At 50.9% G+C, this 17,675-nt stretch overlaps 9 protein-coding genes across 9 annotated transcripts; 3 read left to right on the top strand and 6 right to left on the bottom strand.

The window, feature by feature from the left end:
- Nucleotides 1-255: 255 nt before the first annotated feature.
- Z520_09697 (uncharacterized protein) lies at nucleotides 256-914 on the top strand (the record flags this gene model as incomplete). The annotated part of the gene is made up of 2 exons (XM_016780191.1): nucleotides 256-601; nucleotides 658-914. The coding sequence occupies 2 exons, from the start codon at nucleotides 256-258 to the stop codon at nucleotides 912-914; spliced, it is 603 nt and encodes a 200-aa protein (XP_016628774.1).
- Nucleotides 915-1,085: 171 nt separating this feature from the next.
- Nucleotides 1,086-1,763, bottom strand: Z520_09696 (uncharacterized protein; the record flags this gene model as incomplete). The annotated part of the gene is made up of 1 exon (XM_016780190.1): nucleotides 1,086-1,763. The coding sequence occupies one exon, from the start codon at nucleotides 1,761-1,763 to the stop codon at nucleotides 1,086-1,088; it is 678 nt and encodes a 225-aa protein (XP_016628773.1).
- Nucleotides 1,764-2,364: 601 nt separating this feature from the next.
- Nucleotides 2,365-4,027, bottom strand: Z520_09695 (uncharacterized protein; the record flags this gene model as incomplete). Its single annotated transcript, XM_016780189.1, has 3 exons — nucleotides 2,365-2,640; nucleotides 2,692-3,811; nucleotides 3,864-4,027. 3 exons carry the CDS (start codon nucleotides 4,025-4,027, stop codon nucleotides 2,365-2,367), a joined length of 1,560 nt encoding a protein of 519 aa, XP_016628772.1.
- A 429-nt stretch (nucleotides 4,028-4,456) lies between these two features.
- Nucleotides 4,457-6,132, top strand: Z520_09694 (uncharacterized protein; the record flags this gene model as incomplete). The annotated part of the gene is made up of 2 exons (XM_016780188.1): nucleotides 4,457-4,463; nucleotides 4,511-6,132. The coding sequence occupies 2 exons, from the start codon at nucleotides 4,457-4,459 to the stop codon at nucleotides 6,130-6,132; spliced, it is 1,629 nt and encodes a 542-aa protein (XP_016628771.1).
- Nucleotides 6,133-6,628: 496 nt separating this feature from the next.
- Z520_09693 (uncharacterized protein) lies at nucleotides 6,629-8,155 on the bottom strand (the record flags this gene model as incomplete). The annotated part of the gene is made up of 6 exons (XM_016780187.1): nucleotides 6,629-7,295; nucleotides 7,353-7,683; nucleotides 7,733-7,823; nucleotides 7,878-7,915; nucleotides 7,967-8,047; nucleotides 8,101-8,155. The coding sequence occupies 6 exons, from the start codon at nucleotides 8,153-8,155 to the stop codon at nucleotides 6,629-6,631; spliced, it is 1,263 nt and encodes a 420-aa protein (XP_016628770.1).
- A 623-nt stretch (nucleotides 8,156-8,778) lies between these two features.
- Nucleotides 8,779-10,191, bottom strand: Z520_09692 (uncharacterized protein; the record flags this gene model as incomplete). Its single annotated transcript, XM_016780186.1, has 1 exon — nucleotides 8,779-10,191. The coding sequence occupies one exon, from the start codon at nucleotides 10,189-10,191 to the stop codon at nucleotides 8,779-8,781; it is 1,413 nt and encodes a 470-aa protein (XP_016628769.1).
- Nucleotides 10,192-12,447: 2,256 nt separating this feature from the next.
- Nucleotides 12,448-13,359, top strand: Z520_09691 (uncharacterized protein; the record flags this gene model as incomplete). The annotated part of the gene is made up of 3 exons (XM_016780185.1): nucleotides 12,448-12,478; nucleotides 12,536-12,790; nucleotides 12,851-13,359. The coding sequence occupies 3 exons, from the start codon at nucleotides 12,448-12,450 to the stop codon at nucleotides 13,357-13,359; spliced, it is 795 nt and encodes a 264-aa protein (XP_016628768.1).
- A 100-nt stretch (nucleotides 13,360-13,459) lies between these two features.
- Nucleotides 13,460-13,885, bottom strand: Z520_09690 (uncharacterized protein; the record flags this gene model as incomplete). Its single annotated transcript, XM_016780184.1, has 1 exon — nucleotides 13,460-13,885. One exon carries the CDS (start codon nucleotides 13,883-13,885, stop codon nucleotides 13,460-13,462), a length of 426 nt encoding a protein of 141 aa, XP_016628767.1.
- Nucleotides 13,886-15,147: 1,262 nt separating this feature from the next.
- On the bottom strand, nucleotides 15,148-17,518 carry Z520_09689 (uncharacterized protein; the record flags this gene model as incomplete). Its single annotated transcript, XM_016780183.1, has 9 exons — nucleotides 15,148-15,399; nucleotides 15,452-15,712; nucleotides 15,764-16,032; nucleotides 16,084-16,335; nucleotides 16,386-16,658; nucleotides 16,708-16,817; nucleotides 16,866-17,297; nucleotides 17,349-17,423; nucleotides 17,475-17,518. The coding sequence occupies 9 exons, from the start codon at nucleotides 17,516-17,518 to the stop codon at nucleotides 15,148-15,150; spliced, it is 1,968 nt and encodes a 655-aa protein (XP_016628766.1).
- Nucleotides 17,519-17,675: the final 157 nt, after the last annotated feature.

Raw genomic sequence — 17,675 nt, 5'->3', positions numbered from 1 at the left:
GAATCTGGTCATATTAAAAGTCCCAAGATTGGGTTGCTGACGCTCCGAATGCAGCGATTGAGGGATTGAGTGCAAGTCAATTCTGCGTGTCGCGAATATCGAATCTTGGTTGCGGGACGCGTCTCAATTACAAGGCGCGTTGCCCGTAGGGCGGATCGCTTGGTCGCGAGGCGTCGGTTCGTTTTCTCCACACTCGCCATCTTTCTCCGCAGCTTTTCTCGATCATTGTTCAATTCACTACGTCGGACCTTCACAATGGCGGACGATACACGGCAGCCTGACGCATCTCCTACGGATGAAAACCCTCAGTCAGATGCCCGTCCCTTCACACGGCCGAAACCCAAACATGACTTCCCAAAAACTCAAGCTGGCAAAATGTGGGAAATGCTGGGGAATCCTGCGGAGCCCGCAAATACCTTGCCCGGAGGAACGTACAATTCAGCAGGTGGCAAACCTCCCGAGGTGACTTGGAGAGATGCCTTCAACTTCTCATACGGAGGAAAAGGTCCTTCATGGTACCAGGTACCATGCGCAAGAGATGCATTGCTGGTCGGTATAGCTTCTGGGGGGGCAGTAGGCGGCGCAAGATTTATACTGAGAGGTATTGCCTTGCCCTTTCCTGAAACCTTGAACCTTCCGGATCTAACTCCATGCTAGGACTGTCTTCCATGTTAATCACCACCAACCTGGCAGTCGCCGGATTCGCACTCTCGGCTTCCGGAATGTACTATTGGTGCGATCAACGACGGCGAGAGGAGGCAAGAGGCATGGCATTGGCTGTTCAGGGCATGAGGATGCTGCATGAGAAGAAAGCTCGGGAGAAGGCTGCTGAAGAAGCTGCACGAGCAGCAGCGGCCGCGGCTGTCGAGGAGCAGGAAAGGAAACGAAGAGCGCATTGGTACAAGTTCTGGTAAAGGTATTGTTGTCTTGAGTATCAAAAACTTGCGGCGTGCGGCGTTCACAGACCAGAGTCGGAAGGGGACCCTTGCTGGGTTGGTGACGTGTACCATACGGTCGTCAATGATGGCTGTTTCAGGGTCGAGATTTTACTGAGAACATCCAGCCCTTCTCATGTTTTGCTGCTCTCACCCGTCTTCAAAATGAACGCGCGCGGTCTTGCGAGGCGAGGACTTGACGGACAACGCATCTTCGCCTTCATCAAAACCGCGTTTTCTCCTCTCACTTCTCTGTTGTCTTGCTTCTCGAGCTTCGCGGTTCTTGTAGTCAGACAGTTGTTGTTTCCGTCGTTGTGATCTTGACCAGGCAATTGCTGCTGTAGGTCTGAATCCAAGACCATTGATACCATATCCGTCGTCGTCGGGGTCGCTGGGATCATGTCCAGTGATTTCAGAGTCTTGCCAAAACTCACTGGATATCTCATGTGCCAACGGAGGAGATCCGGAGCGGGAAGATTTTCCCAGGTTCTTCGCCAGCGTGGTTCCAGTTCGCGAATCAACACTCGCCTCACCCTCGGACATGTGCTTGCTCTTTGGTGTCAAAAAGTCCTTGTCGCCTTCAGGTGCTCCAGCCGATGTCATTCCAGGAGCTATGAGCTGCTCGGTATCCTTCCTGCTGGCGTCGTGGTCTCCCTGATCCTGAAGCCCGTGAATCTCAAGGTCATCGAACTTCCGCGCAACTTTGCTTCGGGGACTGCCTTCATCATATTCTTCTAGGTCACTCTCACTCAATAACCAAAATCCAGGCTGATCTGTGTCCAGAGGGTAAGGGCATCCACGCTTTCTCTTTGGGGACGCGGAGGCCATCATGAGCCAATTTGGTAGGACAGAGGAAGTAAAGTGGTTATGCACACCCAAGAAACTTCCCAAATCTATCCAGCAGTCCACCGAGGGGGACGTGTGAATCTTAGCGGCCCAACCACTAGGACTTTCTGGGGCGACATAGATCTAATAGCGCTTTGAAAGTCGATGAGTCCAAGTACAGCAGTGAAAGTTGCCAGTGATACAACGTCCTTGGCCAATAGATATCCCCGCAATTTAGAATCTGACGGCAACTCACTCCCTCATCTCTCAACTAATTTTTATGGGCCTAGAGATGCTGGTGGAAAGTACAAATGCGCTCAGAATTGCTGCCAGTGACAATTGACAGGGACTTCACGGCGCAGAGGAGTTTGAAAGGGTCTGGTATTGCCAGAAAGATAATAGAGGATCCAGGTACAGCCATGATACAGGGAAGGAGCCTGGAGCAACTCCTGAACACTGGCAGCGAGATGTGTACAGGTCAACGTTCCCTTCTCCCGTCGACTGTTCAATACAAGCCCTAGCCTGGCTCAGTGACTCCTAGCGAGCATAATAATAAAACCACCGCCAACGCCTTGCATGAAAGCACCCATTTCCGAACTCTCCACTATTCCTTGGATTTTGATTTCTTCTTTTTCTTGTCGCCTCCCTCACCTTCCAACTCGGTTGCTTTTCGCTTCTTATCCTTCTTGTCCTTCTTGCCGGTGTCTTCTTGTTTTGCCATTTTGTCTTTCTTATCTTTCTTCTCCTTCTTCCTGTCCTTCTTTGCGCTATCCAACTTCTGGGCTGACGCTAATTCATCATCAAGATCATCTCCGTCAATAGCCATTTTTGTGGGATCGTCAACTTCCATCTCTGCAAGAACTTTTTCCATGGCATCTTTCTGAGTCCGAAGTTAGCATGAGTTTCTTATCTCGAAATTGTTCAAACATACCATAGCTGCCTCGTTCTTGGTGGGCTGTGCTCCAGAAGAATAAAATTCTAGTCGTTCTTCCACTTGTTTCTTCAGTGCTTCCCCAAAGATTGTAGATGGAGTTTCGGAAAAGTTGTCGATCCGTGAGGCGATCGAGCACTTGTTTGCGAGAAACCGTGATATTCTTCCTTTGTTTTTCTGCCCAGCTCTTCCAATAAACGAGGAGTGGTATAATAGACCATACTTGGGCGTGTTTCCTTTGGTCTTCAAAGCTCTGAAGAGAGCCTTCTCCGCCCCCAGAATCTGAACAGTTGAAGCGGGATATTTTGACAAGTTGGTCAAACTGCCAGCGTGAGAGATCAACCGCGCTCCCACAATTTCTCCAATAAGGGCAGCTAGGTTTGGGGCAACCACGCCCATCTTAGAGACAAGGTAGCTGTGTAGCGTCTTTCGGTAGTTGGCGAGGCTGACCACTCGTTCCGCGAACAAGGTCACATTCTCCATGTCTGAAGCCGAAATTTCTTGACCCATACTTGTTTTTGCTGCATCGATAATGCTCTTTGCAATTTCCTCGTCGTCATCCACTACGGCGGCAAGGTCATGAAGGCTTCCGTCAGATAGAGTCTTTTTATCCTTGATGAACAGCGCTACCTTGGCATACTTGTGGTTATCCGAGACGATCTTGATGAGCTCTGGGAAGTGCCAGGAATACCATTCGCGGACGCGCATAGAGAAGGTGTTGATGGCCTTGTCTAGCTGGTCGAGTATTGCGATGGCTTGGATGATATGATTGTCATTTTTCTGCACGGAGAACTTGACTTTGGCTCTCGAGTACGCATGGCCCAGACCAAGCTGTGCAGTGTTTGTATCCCCTTCACGAAGTTGTTTTAGCAGTTTCTCGGAGTGCATCCTAATTCCCCGGAGCATGTCCTGAACAACCTCGCTTGTGTCTCCCGTTTCGCACTCGATGCTTGGGAATGCTGTCTTGATGCTGGCGGCAAGGATCTTGTCTGAGACGCCCAAAGTTATTTTGTTCTTCTTCCCGGATTTCGGCAGGTTGAGTTCGAGGAAGGACTTGAGAAAGTCTGACGCGATGCCTTCAGAAATGTCGTTCAACTCCGAAAGTGCCTGTTTTCCACTCCTGAGGTATGTTTAGCCATAGACTGCATTTGAGAGGTAGTGTGAGCACGTACTCAAATGGCAGGAAGCTGACGAGGTCGACCATTTTGCCAAATCGTGCAAGATCTTGAACACTCTCTTGAACCTCTTTCAGACGATTGCCGACAGTATCAGCCTGGTGGACGACCTTGAAGATCGAATAGCCCATGGGGCCTTCGTGTAGGAGAAAATCGGCCATGGCGCAATGGTCTTGCTGGGAATGAAGGGAACACAACGGTGCTTGAAATTTGTTCACTGCTGGTGGAGTGCTTTCAACCCTCGAGCCTCCTACTTCGACCACCCGAGTTGCACAACTGGACAGCTAGAGAGCGTGGCCGTAATCAATGTCTGAATATCAGGTAGGCGTTGAGAGGCTGTCAATCTGACCGCGAAATTTTTAGCCTCGCTCCAGAAAAGAATTCCGCAGCTTCAGAAGTGCACCGCTGAGGATACTCCGATTCGCGGATTTTGGTCTTGGCGAAAGCGACGCAGTGCCAGTGGTAAAGTCTGCTCGGCAGACCTTCCAGGGGGAATTTGGGGTTCTTGGCATGAAATCGTAGGGATGCCCGCCATGAAAGTTCAAACACTGTGAATCTCATCTTTCCGCAATGCTCTGAACCACCACAAGATGTCTGGTAAGTCGGCTGGTCGTGTTGGCAACTCCTTATCTGACCGTGTCTAGCAACGCAGCTTTTGAATCCCAAAGCAGAATCCCGTCGCAGAGCAGAGGCGCTTCGAATTAACATCAACGCGGGAGAAGGCCTCCAGGATGTTCTCAAGTCGAACCTGGGGCCCTCGGGCACAATCAAGATGTTGGTCGACGGCTCGGGTCAAATAAAGCTGACAAAAGACGGAGCGGTCCTGCTGAAAGAGATGTCAATACAAAACCCCACCGCCACTTTGATTGCTCGAGCCGCAACAGCGCAGGACGACATAACCGGTGACGGTACAACGTCTGTAGTCCTGTTGATAGGTGAACTCCTGAAGCAGGCAGACAGATACATCCAGGAAGGCTTGCATCCAAGAGTCATCACCGACGGCTTTGAAATCGCAAAAACAGAGACCCTCAAATTCCTCGATACCTTCAAGATCACGCGTGATGTCGACCGCGATCTGCTTCTCTCGATCGCCAAAACTTCCCTCTCCACAAAGATCAATGCTGCTCTTGCTGCGCAGTTGACACCTTCAATAGTTGATGCGGTTTTAGCCATCTATCGGCCTCCCCAAAAACCCGACCTGCACATGATCGAAATCATGAAACTGCAGCACAAACTCAGTTCTGACACCACCCTGATTCGAGGGTTAGTGTTAGACCACGGTGCGCGACATCCTGATATGCCAAAGCGAGTCGAAAACGCTTTCATTCTCACGTTGAACGTCTCTCTTGAATACGAAAAGTCTGAAATAAATTCCGGCTTTTATTACAGCAGCGCCGAACAAAGAGACAAACTCGTTGCCTCTGAGCGTCGCTTCGTTGACGAAAAACTGAAGAAGATCGTCGCTTTGAAAAATGAAGTTTGTGGGTCTGATCCTAAGAAGTCCTTTGTGGTGATCAACCAAAAAGGTATCGATCCTCTGAGTCTCGATGTGCTGGTCAAAAACGGCATCCTGGCACTCAGGCGTGCAAAGAGACGGAACATGGAACGCCTTCAACTCGTCTGCGGTGGAAAGGCGCAGAACAGCGTCGACGATCTCGATGCTTCGGTGCTTGGATGGGCAGGACTGGTATACGAGCAGACCCTGGGAGAGGAGAAATACACTTTTGTGGAGGAAGTGAAAGACCCGAAATCCGTTACACTCCTAATCAAGGGGCCGAACCAGCATAGCATCACCCAAATTACAGATGCGGTCAGGGACGGCCTACGAAGTGTGTACAACACTATTGTAGACGGCTGCGTCGTTCCCGGTGCTGGATCATTTCAAATTGCCGCCGCAGCGCACCTCTCGTCCGAAACAGTGCGAAAGACAGTCAAAGGAAAAGCAAAATGGGGCGTTGCTGCCTTCGCAGACGCACTTTTGATCATACCAAAAACACTCGCCGCAAATTCCGGACACGATATCCAAGACGCACTTGCTGCCCTGCAAGATGAATTTACCGAGGGGAACGTGGTTGGGTTAGACCTTGTGACTGGAGAGCCAATGGATCCCGTGCAAGAAGGCGTATTTGACGGGTTTCGCGTGTTGAGGAACAGTATTGCGAGTAGCCAGGGAATTGCAAGCAACTTGTTGTTGTGTGATGAATTATTGAAGGCCAGGCAGATGGGGAGACAACAGGCCCCTGGCGGGATGGATCAAGGAGAATGAATCGATGGATGATAAAGCATCGAAACAGTGTACTTTGCTTCTGCATGAGCCACGGCGTACGATCCTCGGAAGGGTATGACCTTCATGATAAAACGACGTTGAACCACATGGGCGGCCAACTAGTGAGGTAGAGACCAGGGGCAGAGCAACCGGAGAGACTGTACTGCTACATAGATCAGATAGCTGCGTTGGAATCAAGAATGATACCCCTGAAGTCCGAGTCGAGGCCATATTTTGATAAGAATTCTTGTCATGAGATCAATTTCATCATGTATAACATCCCAAACTTACCTGCCTTAAGATTGCCCCTACGAGTGCCATTCCGCCGTGTCCTCGGAGCTACCTAGGTACCTAGGACCCCATACCTGTTCATAACGAAACGTGCACGTCTAGTTCCTCCATAATGCCATAATCTTGGAACCACTCGATTTCATTCCAATTTGGGAAGTTGAACTTCCTCTTGGTGTCACAGTAGCTTGCATTGGCCAACAAAGTCCTAGACACCGCGAGCTGCTTGCTGATTCCCCCAAAGTCCTGACATCGTGTCATGAATCTTTTTCTGCTGGCGTCGGATTTGGTCCTCCGTCTGGCCTCTCGCATTTCCTCTGGAATCAATTTCCATTGCATCCGAGTCGCCTGGAGGCACATTCGCACCCATCGCTTCCTCCCCGTGGACTTGCTGCCCCTGATCGTTGAGGACCTTGCTTCCATTGACCATCTCGGCCTTGGGTTTTGGATCCACACTCATGGCACCGTCCATATGGCCCGCCATCAGCCCACCTCCCTCCCTAAGTTTGTTGATTGCACGAACTGTGTCGATAGCCTTGTGGAGTGTTCGTCTCGCGTTGAAATTCTTCTTCACCGTCGGAAGGAGGTCTTGTCCATCCCCAGGACCCTTGACGGGAGATGTGGGATCAACGTCGGGCTTAATCCAGGGGTGTTGCAGAGCTTGGTGTGCAGTCATGCGAGCATGAGGGTCGATGGTAAGGCAGCGCTTGATAAAGTCTCTCGCAGTGTCAGAGACGTTGCGCCAGTATTCGACGGGCGTGAAGGAGTAGTCGGCGGCGAGAATGGCTTGCATTTCTTCCAGATTTGAGTCGCGATCGAATGGAGTGTAGCCGCAAAGGAGGAAGTATGTGATAACGCCGATGGCCCAGATGTCGCTAAAACTTTGCATCAGATTTGAAAACGTGGATTGGATCAGAAAGGACATTGCTCACACAGGTTTACCATGGCCGGTCTTTTTGAATATCTCGGGCGCCATATAACCTGGTGTGCCGCACGTCGTGGTCAAGACATGAAATTGTTCCTCATCCATGATCCTCGATAAGCCAAAGTCCGCAATCAGGAGATCCGCATTGTCTTCTGGTGTTCTGAACAACAGATTCTCTGGTTTCAAGTCCCTATGCACGATGCCGTGGTCATGTAGGTATGCAACTGCGGAAAGTGTCGCTCGAATCAAGTCGGCAGCGTCGGACTCGTAGTAGGAGCCTTTGCGGCAGATTCGATCGAACAGCTCACCCCCAAGAGCAAGGTCCGTCACAAGGTATACTGCGGCCATGTCAGACTGATTCCAGACCCCCAAAGTGTCGAGCCGTACAGTTATTCATGGTTTCGAAGTAGTCTACAAGAGTGAGGATGTTGCGATGTCCCACTGAAACACGCTTCAAGACTGCGATTTCATTACGCACCTGACGATGCTCTCATTAGCTGATAGTCTCTCTGGCGATTTGGGCAGAACTGACCATATGCTCCCGACCGGCCATGAGCCGTTTGTTAATGACTGCCACGAGGTAAGCCATAGGAGTTTTCTCGACAGGGTCTGTCTACGGACCTTTTGCGGCATAATATCTGCCCGTGTCTATGTGAACGCATTCTTTAACCACTGAATATGAGCCTGCGCCGAGTGTTTTTCCTATGTGAACATAAGCAGGATGTTCCACACGAGGTTCGACAGTTCAAGCTCACCAGTCTTGTACCGGCAAGGCTGGATCTGCGGCTTTTGCTGTCCTTGCGAAGCCATGTTCACTGTCTATTTCAAATCGCTCTCAGCTGAATCGCGGTTTAAATATGGCTTGGAGAGAAGGTAAGCAAGTGGACGCTGACGGCCGAGGGGGGCGGGGAGGGCGAAGGGATGGCAGAGCGGCGGCGCGCTAAAGGGAAGGAAGATGGCTTGAGGAGCCTCGAAGGGAGTCTGAGAATGAGAGATTCATGAAAGAAGTGTCTTGCGAGCAACTTCAAAAGAAGATGTCTACAGTGGGTGTCTGTTCAGCTGATTCCAAACCAGATTCAAGTGCGCCGCAGGCGAGCAGACTGCCCGAAGGACTGCAATGAATCTTGTTCGTCAGACAACCTTCGAATTCTTGCCTCCAACGAATCGCATCCTGGGCCGCGCACGGCCGCGTTAGGCGGGGTCTGGAATGGTTCAAGTCAGACACAGCCACCACCGCAACGGAGGGGCACCTAAAATTGGCCCACCCCGCAACCATCGGCGCACATGTGGCCTAGTCTCCCCCAGCTCGCTGCAAGCTGATGTTTCAGACCACATCATAATTCCCATGTCGGACACTCCCCAGTACACAGTGGCTATGAGTACAGACATGGCTTTGATGCTAGGAATAACTGGATGATCTTAAGATGTGTTTCTCAAGGGCTGACCTCTTCGGGAGGCGAAGCTGCATCGGCCTCTTCTGCCAAATCTGACGACGGTGCAGGAATCTCGTCCTCAGAGCCCCTGATACGTGCATATCGATCTCTCCTCAATAGTGCCGTCTCGTGTGTTTCGAGGATCATCTCATCCATCAGTGCAAGAGGTACCAAGTCCATGCGTGGGAGTTCGGGCTCGTCGAAATCCGATGGCATTTCAATCCCGTTTTCCTCAATCTCATCTTCGCTGTCGGCGATCTCGGTAATTTTCCGCTTTTTGGATTGTGCTGGCATATCACCTTGGGATCGCTGGGAGAGTTCCGCGGGGAGAAGCGGGAGGTTGTCTTCCTTGTCGGTATTGAATATTTCTACCGCATCACTGGAGTCAGTATCAACTTGAGCTTGACCAGGTGAAATCGCCGGACTCAGTTGCCGGATGCCCTTGGACAGGATAGCAAATGGAACCGGATTTGTGCAGAGGTCTTTCCAGGCCATTCGTTGGACTTCCGCATACCGCAAGCCCAGGGATTGCGTCCCTGATATATTGATGACTTGTCCGTCGTCGGCGAAATCGCGGTAAAGCATGATTCGGGTGTGGACTGCGGAGTCCCACGCATGGCTGGCCATTGCCGCTTTCAGGGCCGCCCTGTGACGGCTTCTCAAACTCGTCGTCGCGTTCGTCAGGACTAGAACGGCAATGTTTTTGAGCGCGGCCATCTTCGACATTGCGGCTCCGAGATTTTCTATGACCTGAAAGCGTTTCGACAAAGCTTGCTTTTCAAACTTCTCCTTCACACCAGCCGGCGCGGAGGCCTTGAGATTTCTTGGATTTCGCGAAAATGAGCCAAGGAGGAGATTGGAGAGGTCGTCGATGACGATCAAACACGTTTTTGAGGAGGGGAAGGAGTGAGGAGGATGCAAAAATACTGTTAGCAGACGAGGCAGCGTGTAGGCGTTGAGGTGAGTAAACTTGTCGTCTAGAAGTAATTCAGCCTCCACAGGCTCTGGTGGTGATGAAGGGAGATCAGTATCTGCGGGGACAGTGTATGAGCGCATCAGGTCGTCCAGTCTCTCTTTGGTGAAGGGAGAACCTGTGTCAACCCACAGGACATGAGAATCCTCATGGCTGGACCGGATCGCATTGACGGCAGCTTGCAGCCCAAAGGTGGTCTTGCCTACCCCTGGTGGTCCGTAGACTTCGGTAACATGGCCCCTTTGAATTCCAGTTGTAGCGATTGAGAGCCCATTGCTTCTTCCATTTGCAAGAATTGCATCCAGAGCTGGGAGACTACAGGATATCCCTTTGAATTTAGCGGATATGTTTCGCAGAGCGTCAATGGCGGAAACCGTCGGTAGTCGATGCTGCGATGGTGAGGTTGAGAAGTTGTGGATATCTGTTTCTCGGTCCGGCATTGTTGTCTTCCATATGCATGTTGAACTCCGTTGACCATAAGATGAGTCTGTCGAGTTCTGTTTTGGCAAGCTGACGAGTTCATGGCGAAATTTCAGCCGGATGTGGGTGAACACAGCGGTCACGGTTCGAACCAGTCGTGAGAGCCATTATTTTGTGCCCGTGATGTTCGCAGTAGGACGCGTTTCAGAGCCATAAGTCGTGAGATTCAAATGACATGTCAGACAGCCAACACCTTGTCCGAGCACGCACAGAGAAACTTGCCTCTACCTAGCGATTGTTCGAAGCACAAATCCCTGTACATCGTACCTTTTGTTGCATGACAGAGATCATTCCAAAGCTCCTGGACCTGCAAGTTCCATGGCTTGTCTTGCCTCTAGTCAGCGATGCTCCTGCTGCGCTGGTTGATGAACTCATCAATCCCTGTTTTACCCGATTTCGGACTATCTCAGACAACCGTGAAATATCACCATGGACACAGCTTCAGTCTTCCTCCCGCCCGCCTTGCTTGCAGTCTGAATAGTCTGCGCAAAAAGGAGCATGGAGGATGCGCCTTTCGCTGTAAGGCTACAAGCAGCTGACGCTCGGCGGCTTTCCCGTATCAGTGCCCTGGAGAAGTGGACGACAAATATGCCGAACTCACAGATGCAGCTAACACGTCAGTCGCTTCGAAGTGAAAGCCAAGTCCCTATATATTCGGTCCATCAAGTCCTGTGCTAGTGTCCACTTATACCTTGTCGACGTAGACGCGGCCGAGTTCAAATGACTCCGAAAGTTTGCATTCCCAGAATTGCTTTAACCTCGGAGTTGCTCAGATGCTTCACAAACGGAAAGGGTATCGAATTGGACTAAGAAAACCTGGATGGGAGAGATTGGCTCTCATGGAGCCAGAAATTTCGCTTCCGGATCCTGCTGTCAAGACATCGAGCAAGAGTCCAGGCTGGATGGTGGAAAGATATCCTCACACCCCACTGGGCGCTTTTTTTCTCGCCTTCTCATATCGCTGAGAATTGCCACTGAGAAACCTCGCTTCGGCTCCGCCAGCTCCCGGGGATATTCACAAGTATCCTGATGAAAAGTCACGGTTTGGAAAGACAACCCGAAATGTTTGAATCATGACCTTCAGCTTCCCAACGATTTTCGAACTTCCATCAAGGTCTCAAACATTGTGACTCTGTTCAGAGCTGATCCAAACGACTTCCGAGAGCTATGTCGTTGTGCGCGCAGGAAAGGTCAGCATGGCTGCCTGGCAACGGTTGGATCTGCTGAGTATATCGCGTACATCCTCTGAACACTGTGTGAGTTCACGATTTTGCTGTCAGGGTGAAACTTCAAACAAGGAAGCTCTCCTTTTACAGCAGGGAGACTCTGTGCGAATATCCCAATAGATGGACCAGGACTGTACGGCGAAGATGACTGAGAAAAGTACGGCTTGGAAGTCAGATTTCAATCTGCGCCTGCCATGCGGATATATGCGCTGCACGAAATCGACACCGATACCTCTGTGAGGCATTCTATCGAACCAAATAAGGCTCTCAAGTCCTTCAGATTCATAGACGAAGGCAAATTGCTAAACGCAAGTCTAGGACTTCAGCTGGTGCCAGCAGCAGCTTGCCGCTTTTCGTACCCATACCGGAGACGTGATTGAGGCTCTCGAAAGGGGCCAGCACGGTCCGTTGAGCAGGGCAGATTTAGGCACAGTGCTCTTGCAAATCCAGCACTGCGAACTTTCCAAGAAAGAAGAAAGGTTTTTGCTCACAAGGCTAGCCATTTTGAGGGCGAACGGCGAGGCCCAACGTTCTTGGGATACCTTGCGCTGTCGCCAAATTCGTATACTGAGAGGATGCTGACCAGAAGCGATGAGTCAGAGACTCGGAATTCAACCTGTGACTCAAGCTACAACCGCGGGTGACATCGACGAGAGTTGTAACGTCTCTGGAAGTACGAAGGATTTGCGAGACTCGCAGGGTTTGTCCCGAGATGGAATAGCTCTGCCTTCTCCACGAAATGATCGCCAATGAAATACCAAAGGTTGTGTGGAGAATCTGTGCTCATTGGGTGCCGTGGTTGCCGGTGTCATAACATTCAGAGACGAATTCGCCGACCCGTTCACCCTAGATGCTAGAAAATAACATATAAGGGATGACATCTGAAACGGAGGCTGGAAGGTCGGAGTGCCTGATCTTACTACAAAGCGCTTTCTATTCCCACAATTCAGCAGAGAGGAATCGTTGGAAGGGTGACCGACGACCGCAGCAATGGCAGCCCGAAGAATTGCTCTTGTGACAGGTAAGTAAAATCATTGTCGGTCTTTTTTCTAGGGTCATGGTGCTAAGCCTGAGAAAGGTGGCAACAACGGTATCGGCTACGAGACAGTCAAGGCGCTCCTTGAATCCAACCAGCCATATCACGTCCTCATGGGCAGTCGCTCCCTGGAGAAGGCTGAGCATGCGATCGAGAAACTGCACAAAGAATGTCGCGACTTACCCAACACGGTCGAAGCGCTCCAAGTCGATCTTGATAGTGACGCGTCGATCGAAAGAGCGTTCGATCAGGTCAAGACTAAACTGGGACATATCGATGCTCTCATAAATAACGCTGGTATTGTATCTCGTTTTGCCCTTTCTTCTTTCAACCCGAGCTGACTTTCAACACTCACAGGAGCAACATTTGACCTTGCATTTCTGGCCGGAGAGGTTTCACTCCGCGACTGCTTCATGAAAGCCTATAATGTCAACGTTGCCGGTACAAATGTTCTAACCTGGACATTTATGCCACTCTTGCTCAAATCCCCCGACCCTCGATTGATCTTTGTGACAGGTCTCTCCAACGTCACAAAAGCGAGCAGGTCTTATTTTCCTACGCCGCCTCAACCTGCTGGGTGGCCGAAGAAGATCGACTTTGAGACAATCGGGTATCGATGCAGTAAGACAGCGTTGAACATGTTGATGGTGGATTGGAATCACAAGTTGAAGGCAGACGGAGTCAAGGTTTGGTCTGTTGGGCCTGGATTCTTGGAGACGGACTTAGGGAATGCACGGCACCTGGCGAAGGAGATGGGAGCGAAGCACCCGAGTATCGGCGGACAGTTCATCAGAAGTGTTGTGGAGGGAGCAAGAGATGACGACGTAGGGAAAATCGTGGTGAAGGATGGGATTTCGGAATTCTGAATTCCTTCAATGAGACCATCGCTAGGACCGCGTGACTTATCACTGAGCAAATGCCGCCGGTATACCCTCTCCAGCGGAAGCAACCTCCTCAGAAGCAGATTTAATACTTTCCCTCCATAGCCGCCCTTGCGGCGCTCAAGCTGTCGCCCTCCTCAGACACGATTCCCGTCGCTTTACGTTGTTCTTCAGCTGCCAAGTCCTTGGAACGAGCGTCGGCGAAATGGCTTCCCTGTCCGTGATTGGTGTTGTGGTGGTGATCTTTTTCTGCCCTGTGCTGAGTTCCTAGATGATGTGCTTCATACTGATGGTGTCGCTCTTCAAATCGGCCTTCGCTCCCCCTCATCTCCGCCAGACCTTGTTCGGCGATCTCTCGATTCCTCTCCTCACCCTCTGTTTTGTGGAAGACGGTATCCAGTACTTCCATTGCGCCACCCCGGAGGGCTTCGCCTGCGCCGTGGATGCCATGGAGGCCAGATTTGATATCTCCAACAATGTTTTGGGCCGTTTCATGCAATTTTTCAGCCATTTTGTCCCCTTTTAGTGTGGCTTCGGTCAATGTTTTGATTGCCGGAAACTGGAATCAGGCGCAGCTGGGTGTGCAATGGCGCATACCACGCAGGCGGGCAGCGCAGGCCATTTGTACTCACGAGTAGAGAAGGCCGTCTGGATGCTGGCGGGTTGAGAGAGATGCAAACGTGAGCATTACGTAGTCATCAGGCGACTAACTAGCGGCACAACGGCTGGAAGGGCACTGTCTGACAGCAAGTTTTGGACTGCTGGGACTTGAAAGAAAGGTACATCGCGTCGAGGTTGACCCATCCCCATGATGGGATTTATCTCATGTTTGGAGAAACATCCTTCTGTCTCCCGGCAACACAGTTTAGATCTTTCTGAAGTTGTACCTACCTGGGTAGGTAGGTAGGTGTCTTCAACTTTCCTGTGCTATCTTCCCTCGGGGCTGGATTGCTGAATTTTGACGGTCAGACTGGAACCTATTTTCCTCCTGTTGGAAAATCGCGGCTCCATCCGGAGCCTCTTGTAGCCTAATTCTCTCAGCGGGCGCTTGAGACAGCATCGTGTTACTCGAGGCTTCGAACTTGGATTGGTGGTTCGCGCCACCGCTGCTGCAGCACAGTCTTTGCCATGTGTTTGCCATCCCTGTTGTCTCGCTGTGCCTCTAGGGATCGAGTATCGACACAGTCGTAGGACTGGCGGGCGAAGCCATTCGATTGACTGACAGTTCAACATGGTTTCAGTGACGATCCTGACTTCTCCGTCGTGCGGCGGGCTTGCCATTTCAAGCCCCCGTCGCGCCGTTCAAATGCCGCATCCATACAAAGGAGGACTCCCGTACAATTACACTGGAAAGAGAGTTTTAGAGGGTATGAAAAATTCGATAAATTTCATCGCCTCTGTCAGGATAGCGGAAACAAAACTTCACACAACTTATTGGATTCTTTTGGCAATAGTTCTGCACAGTTCCTATCGACCAGGGAACTAGGGTTACCATGCTTGTAGCAACTTCCAGTTGTTAAGTGAGGGAGACTTTGGTGGTTGACTTCTAGTATTGTCACTACTATACTCCGTACTATAGCGGTGATTGTCTACTACATTGTATGTTCATTTATATATCCAATTTGTGATTGTAATGCAGCACGAATCTCGACTGCGGTGGATTCTTGAATTCCGTCGACTCGTGGCACAATTCAAAAGATTCATAAACCCCCGAGAGTTAGCTCTTTCATTCATGCGCTTTCGCGAGAGTTGATGGGCTCCTACCAACAGAGCTCAGAATCTGTTGGCAATCCTGCCAGCGACGCTACTCCGGCGGCGCCCTCCATGAACAGCCTCACTTTGTCTCCGGATAGTCTCCACAAACTCTTGATCGTTGTCAACATGACCATCGAACGACCAAAGTGGGGGGCAAGGGCCGATCTTGCGGCGGAAGATAGTTGTCTTAATCCACCATGGCAGGACGATGCCCACTTGATGTTTCATGAAAGTTCGGGTCGGAATAGCAAAGATATAATCGAGTTCCTCCTGGAATGATTGTCAGATGTCTTGAAGAGAGGTTCAAAGGACACAAGCTTACCAAGGTTCTTTGCTTGGTTTCGGGCAAGAACAAGAAGATCATGATAAGCGCACAGATATTAAGACCTGCATAAAACCCGAACGCACCCGTTGGGGTCATAGCCGAAAGCATCCTCGGGAAGGTGATTGAGAGTACGGCAGCCCAGAACAAGCAAGTTGCGACTGCCCAAGCCATACCGACCTCGCGGTGCGAAAGAGGGAAGACCTCGGCGGAATATGTGAATGGCACAGGACCTTCTCCCGGCGAGTAGAATGCCGCAAACTGTTTATGTTAGCATGCCTTGTTTTCTAGATGAATGACTTCCTGACATACCAAGTAGATGAAGAGGGCGACTAGACCCAGGTGCGCTGAACTGGACGAGGGAATCAAATAGCAAAGGCCTGCAGCCAACAAGGTCCATGCCATCTGAGGGAAGGTGAACAAAAGGAGTGATCGGCGACCAAATGTATCAATGGTCCAGATGGCGGGCCACGCAAATACAAAATTCACCAATCCGAAGCCCCAAGAAGCCAAAAGGGAGTCCGTGTTGGATGCACCGGCCTCTTTAAACACGGTGGAGCTGTAAAAGGCGATGATGTTGACTACGCCTGAATCAGTACACATCCTGTCACAATGAAAACTTCTCCACTTACTTCCGCACATCTGTTGTGCAATCATGACAGTGAAGGATGCCAGAGTTGCGCGACGAACTCGTGGAATCGTGAACAGTTGTATGAAACGTGTCACATAGTTGCTCTTCTTCTTGACCAAGCTGGCTTCCATGCGGAGTTGAGCGAAGATGTAGTACAAATCACGGGCAGCCTGGAGCTCGGTGTTCCTGAGACGCTTGAGTGATCTGAAGGCGTTGCGGTATCTACCCTTCTTGATGTACCAACGAGGAGATTCTGCACATTATCAGTCATGCAGTCTGGGTAGGGGTATTGGAGTGACGCACCTGGGCAGAAGTAAACTCCCACGAGGAGAGGTAAGGCAGGAAGCATTGCAGAGCCAAATTGAAGTCGCCATGAGATGGAGCCAGTATCCTTGACGGCAAGATTGGCACAAGTGCCCAAGAAAATGCCGAATGCAGTCCACATCTGCCAGCTCATGACTAGGCCGCCTCGGACTGATGCAGGCGCGTTTTCTGCGCTGAAGATCGGAACTGTTGAGCCCTTGCATCCCATCCCAATGCCAAGCAGAAGTCGAGTGACGAGAAGTTGATCCCACGCTGTGGAAAGTCAGACAGCATCCCAGGCCCATGCCGATCAGGTACTTACTTTGAGCGAAGGCGGAGCCAATCGGGCTCAAGAAGCAAAAGACTGCAGATACAAAGATAGTTCCTCGTCGACCAAAGAAGTTGTTGAGTGGATCAGAGCACCAGCAGCCACTGAGATCAGTCAGTATTTGGGCTTGCTACCGTCAACGAATTGCTTACATGAATGCGGAGGCAATGTATGGCCCGGCATTGATCAAGCCTTGATACCATTGATTGCGAGCAGCGTTCGGATTTGGTTGGTTATTCGCCAATGTGTCACCAACTGGAATGCCTAAAGCATCAGGGAAGGAGAGGTTGGCGCCGTTGGAGCCGGTCTGATCCCAACCCTGTACAGCAGCGCCAATCGAGCAAAGGATGATTGTGAAGTAAAGCGATTTTGGCTGACGCCACTTGTGTAAGACCTCATTGCGGATAGCTTCTTTCTCGGGTTCCGTAAGGCCTGGAACAGTCTCAAAGGCTGGAGGATCCTTAGCAACGAGGGCACCCTTCACAAGGAGGTCCGTCATGTCTGCGAAGTCATTATTCCTGGCGAACTCTTCGACATCCTTGATGACTTCTTCATTGGAAAGGTGAGCCAAGGGGTTTCGAATCCTATCAGGTCTCAGTCACACAAAGGCTGTTGGTGGTGGGTGATTCGCATACTTTGCTGTTGAGCTGTTTTCCAAGTCGATATAGGCCGTCTCTTGCTTTTCGCCGATATACTTCTCGTCATCGCCACTGGTCAAGTCAGCTACATTGCTGAACAAGGTTCGCTGATTGGCTGCCTACCCGTTCGCAGCCTCGCGCGTGATTTGAGGATCTTGAGATGCCATCTTGGTGCAGACTTGCGGCAAAGCAGCTTCGCTGGTTGAAGCAGAGGAAGAAAATATCGGTGGGCTTGCTGGGGTTTATCACTTCACCTTTCAACCCACATCCTCAAGCGGGGGCAGACAATCATCGCTCGCAAACTCCACGGGGTTCCAAGGCGTG

The sequence above is a fragment of the Fonsecaea multimorphosa genome (genome assembly GCF_000836435.1).
Source record: "Fonsecaea multimorphosa CBS 102226 unplaced genomic scaffold supercont1.25, whole genome shotgun sequence".
Lineage (NCBI taxonomy): Eukaryota > Fungi > Ascomycota > Eurotiomycetes > Chaetothyriales > Herpotrichiellaceae > Fonsecaea > Fonsecaea multimorphosa.
This window is presented reverse-complemented; position numbering and strand designations above follow the sequence as displayed.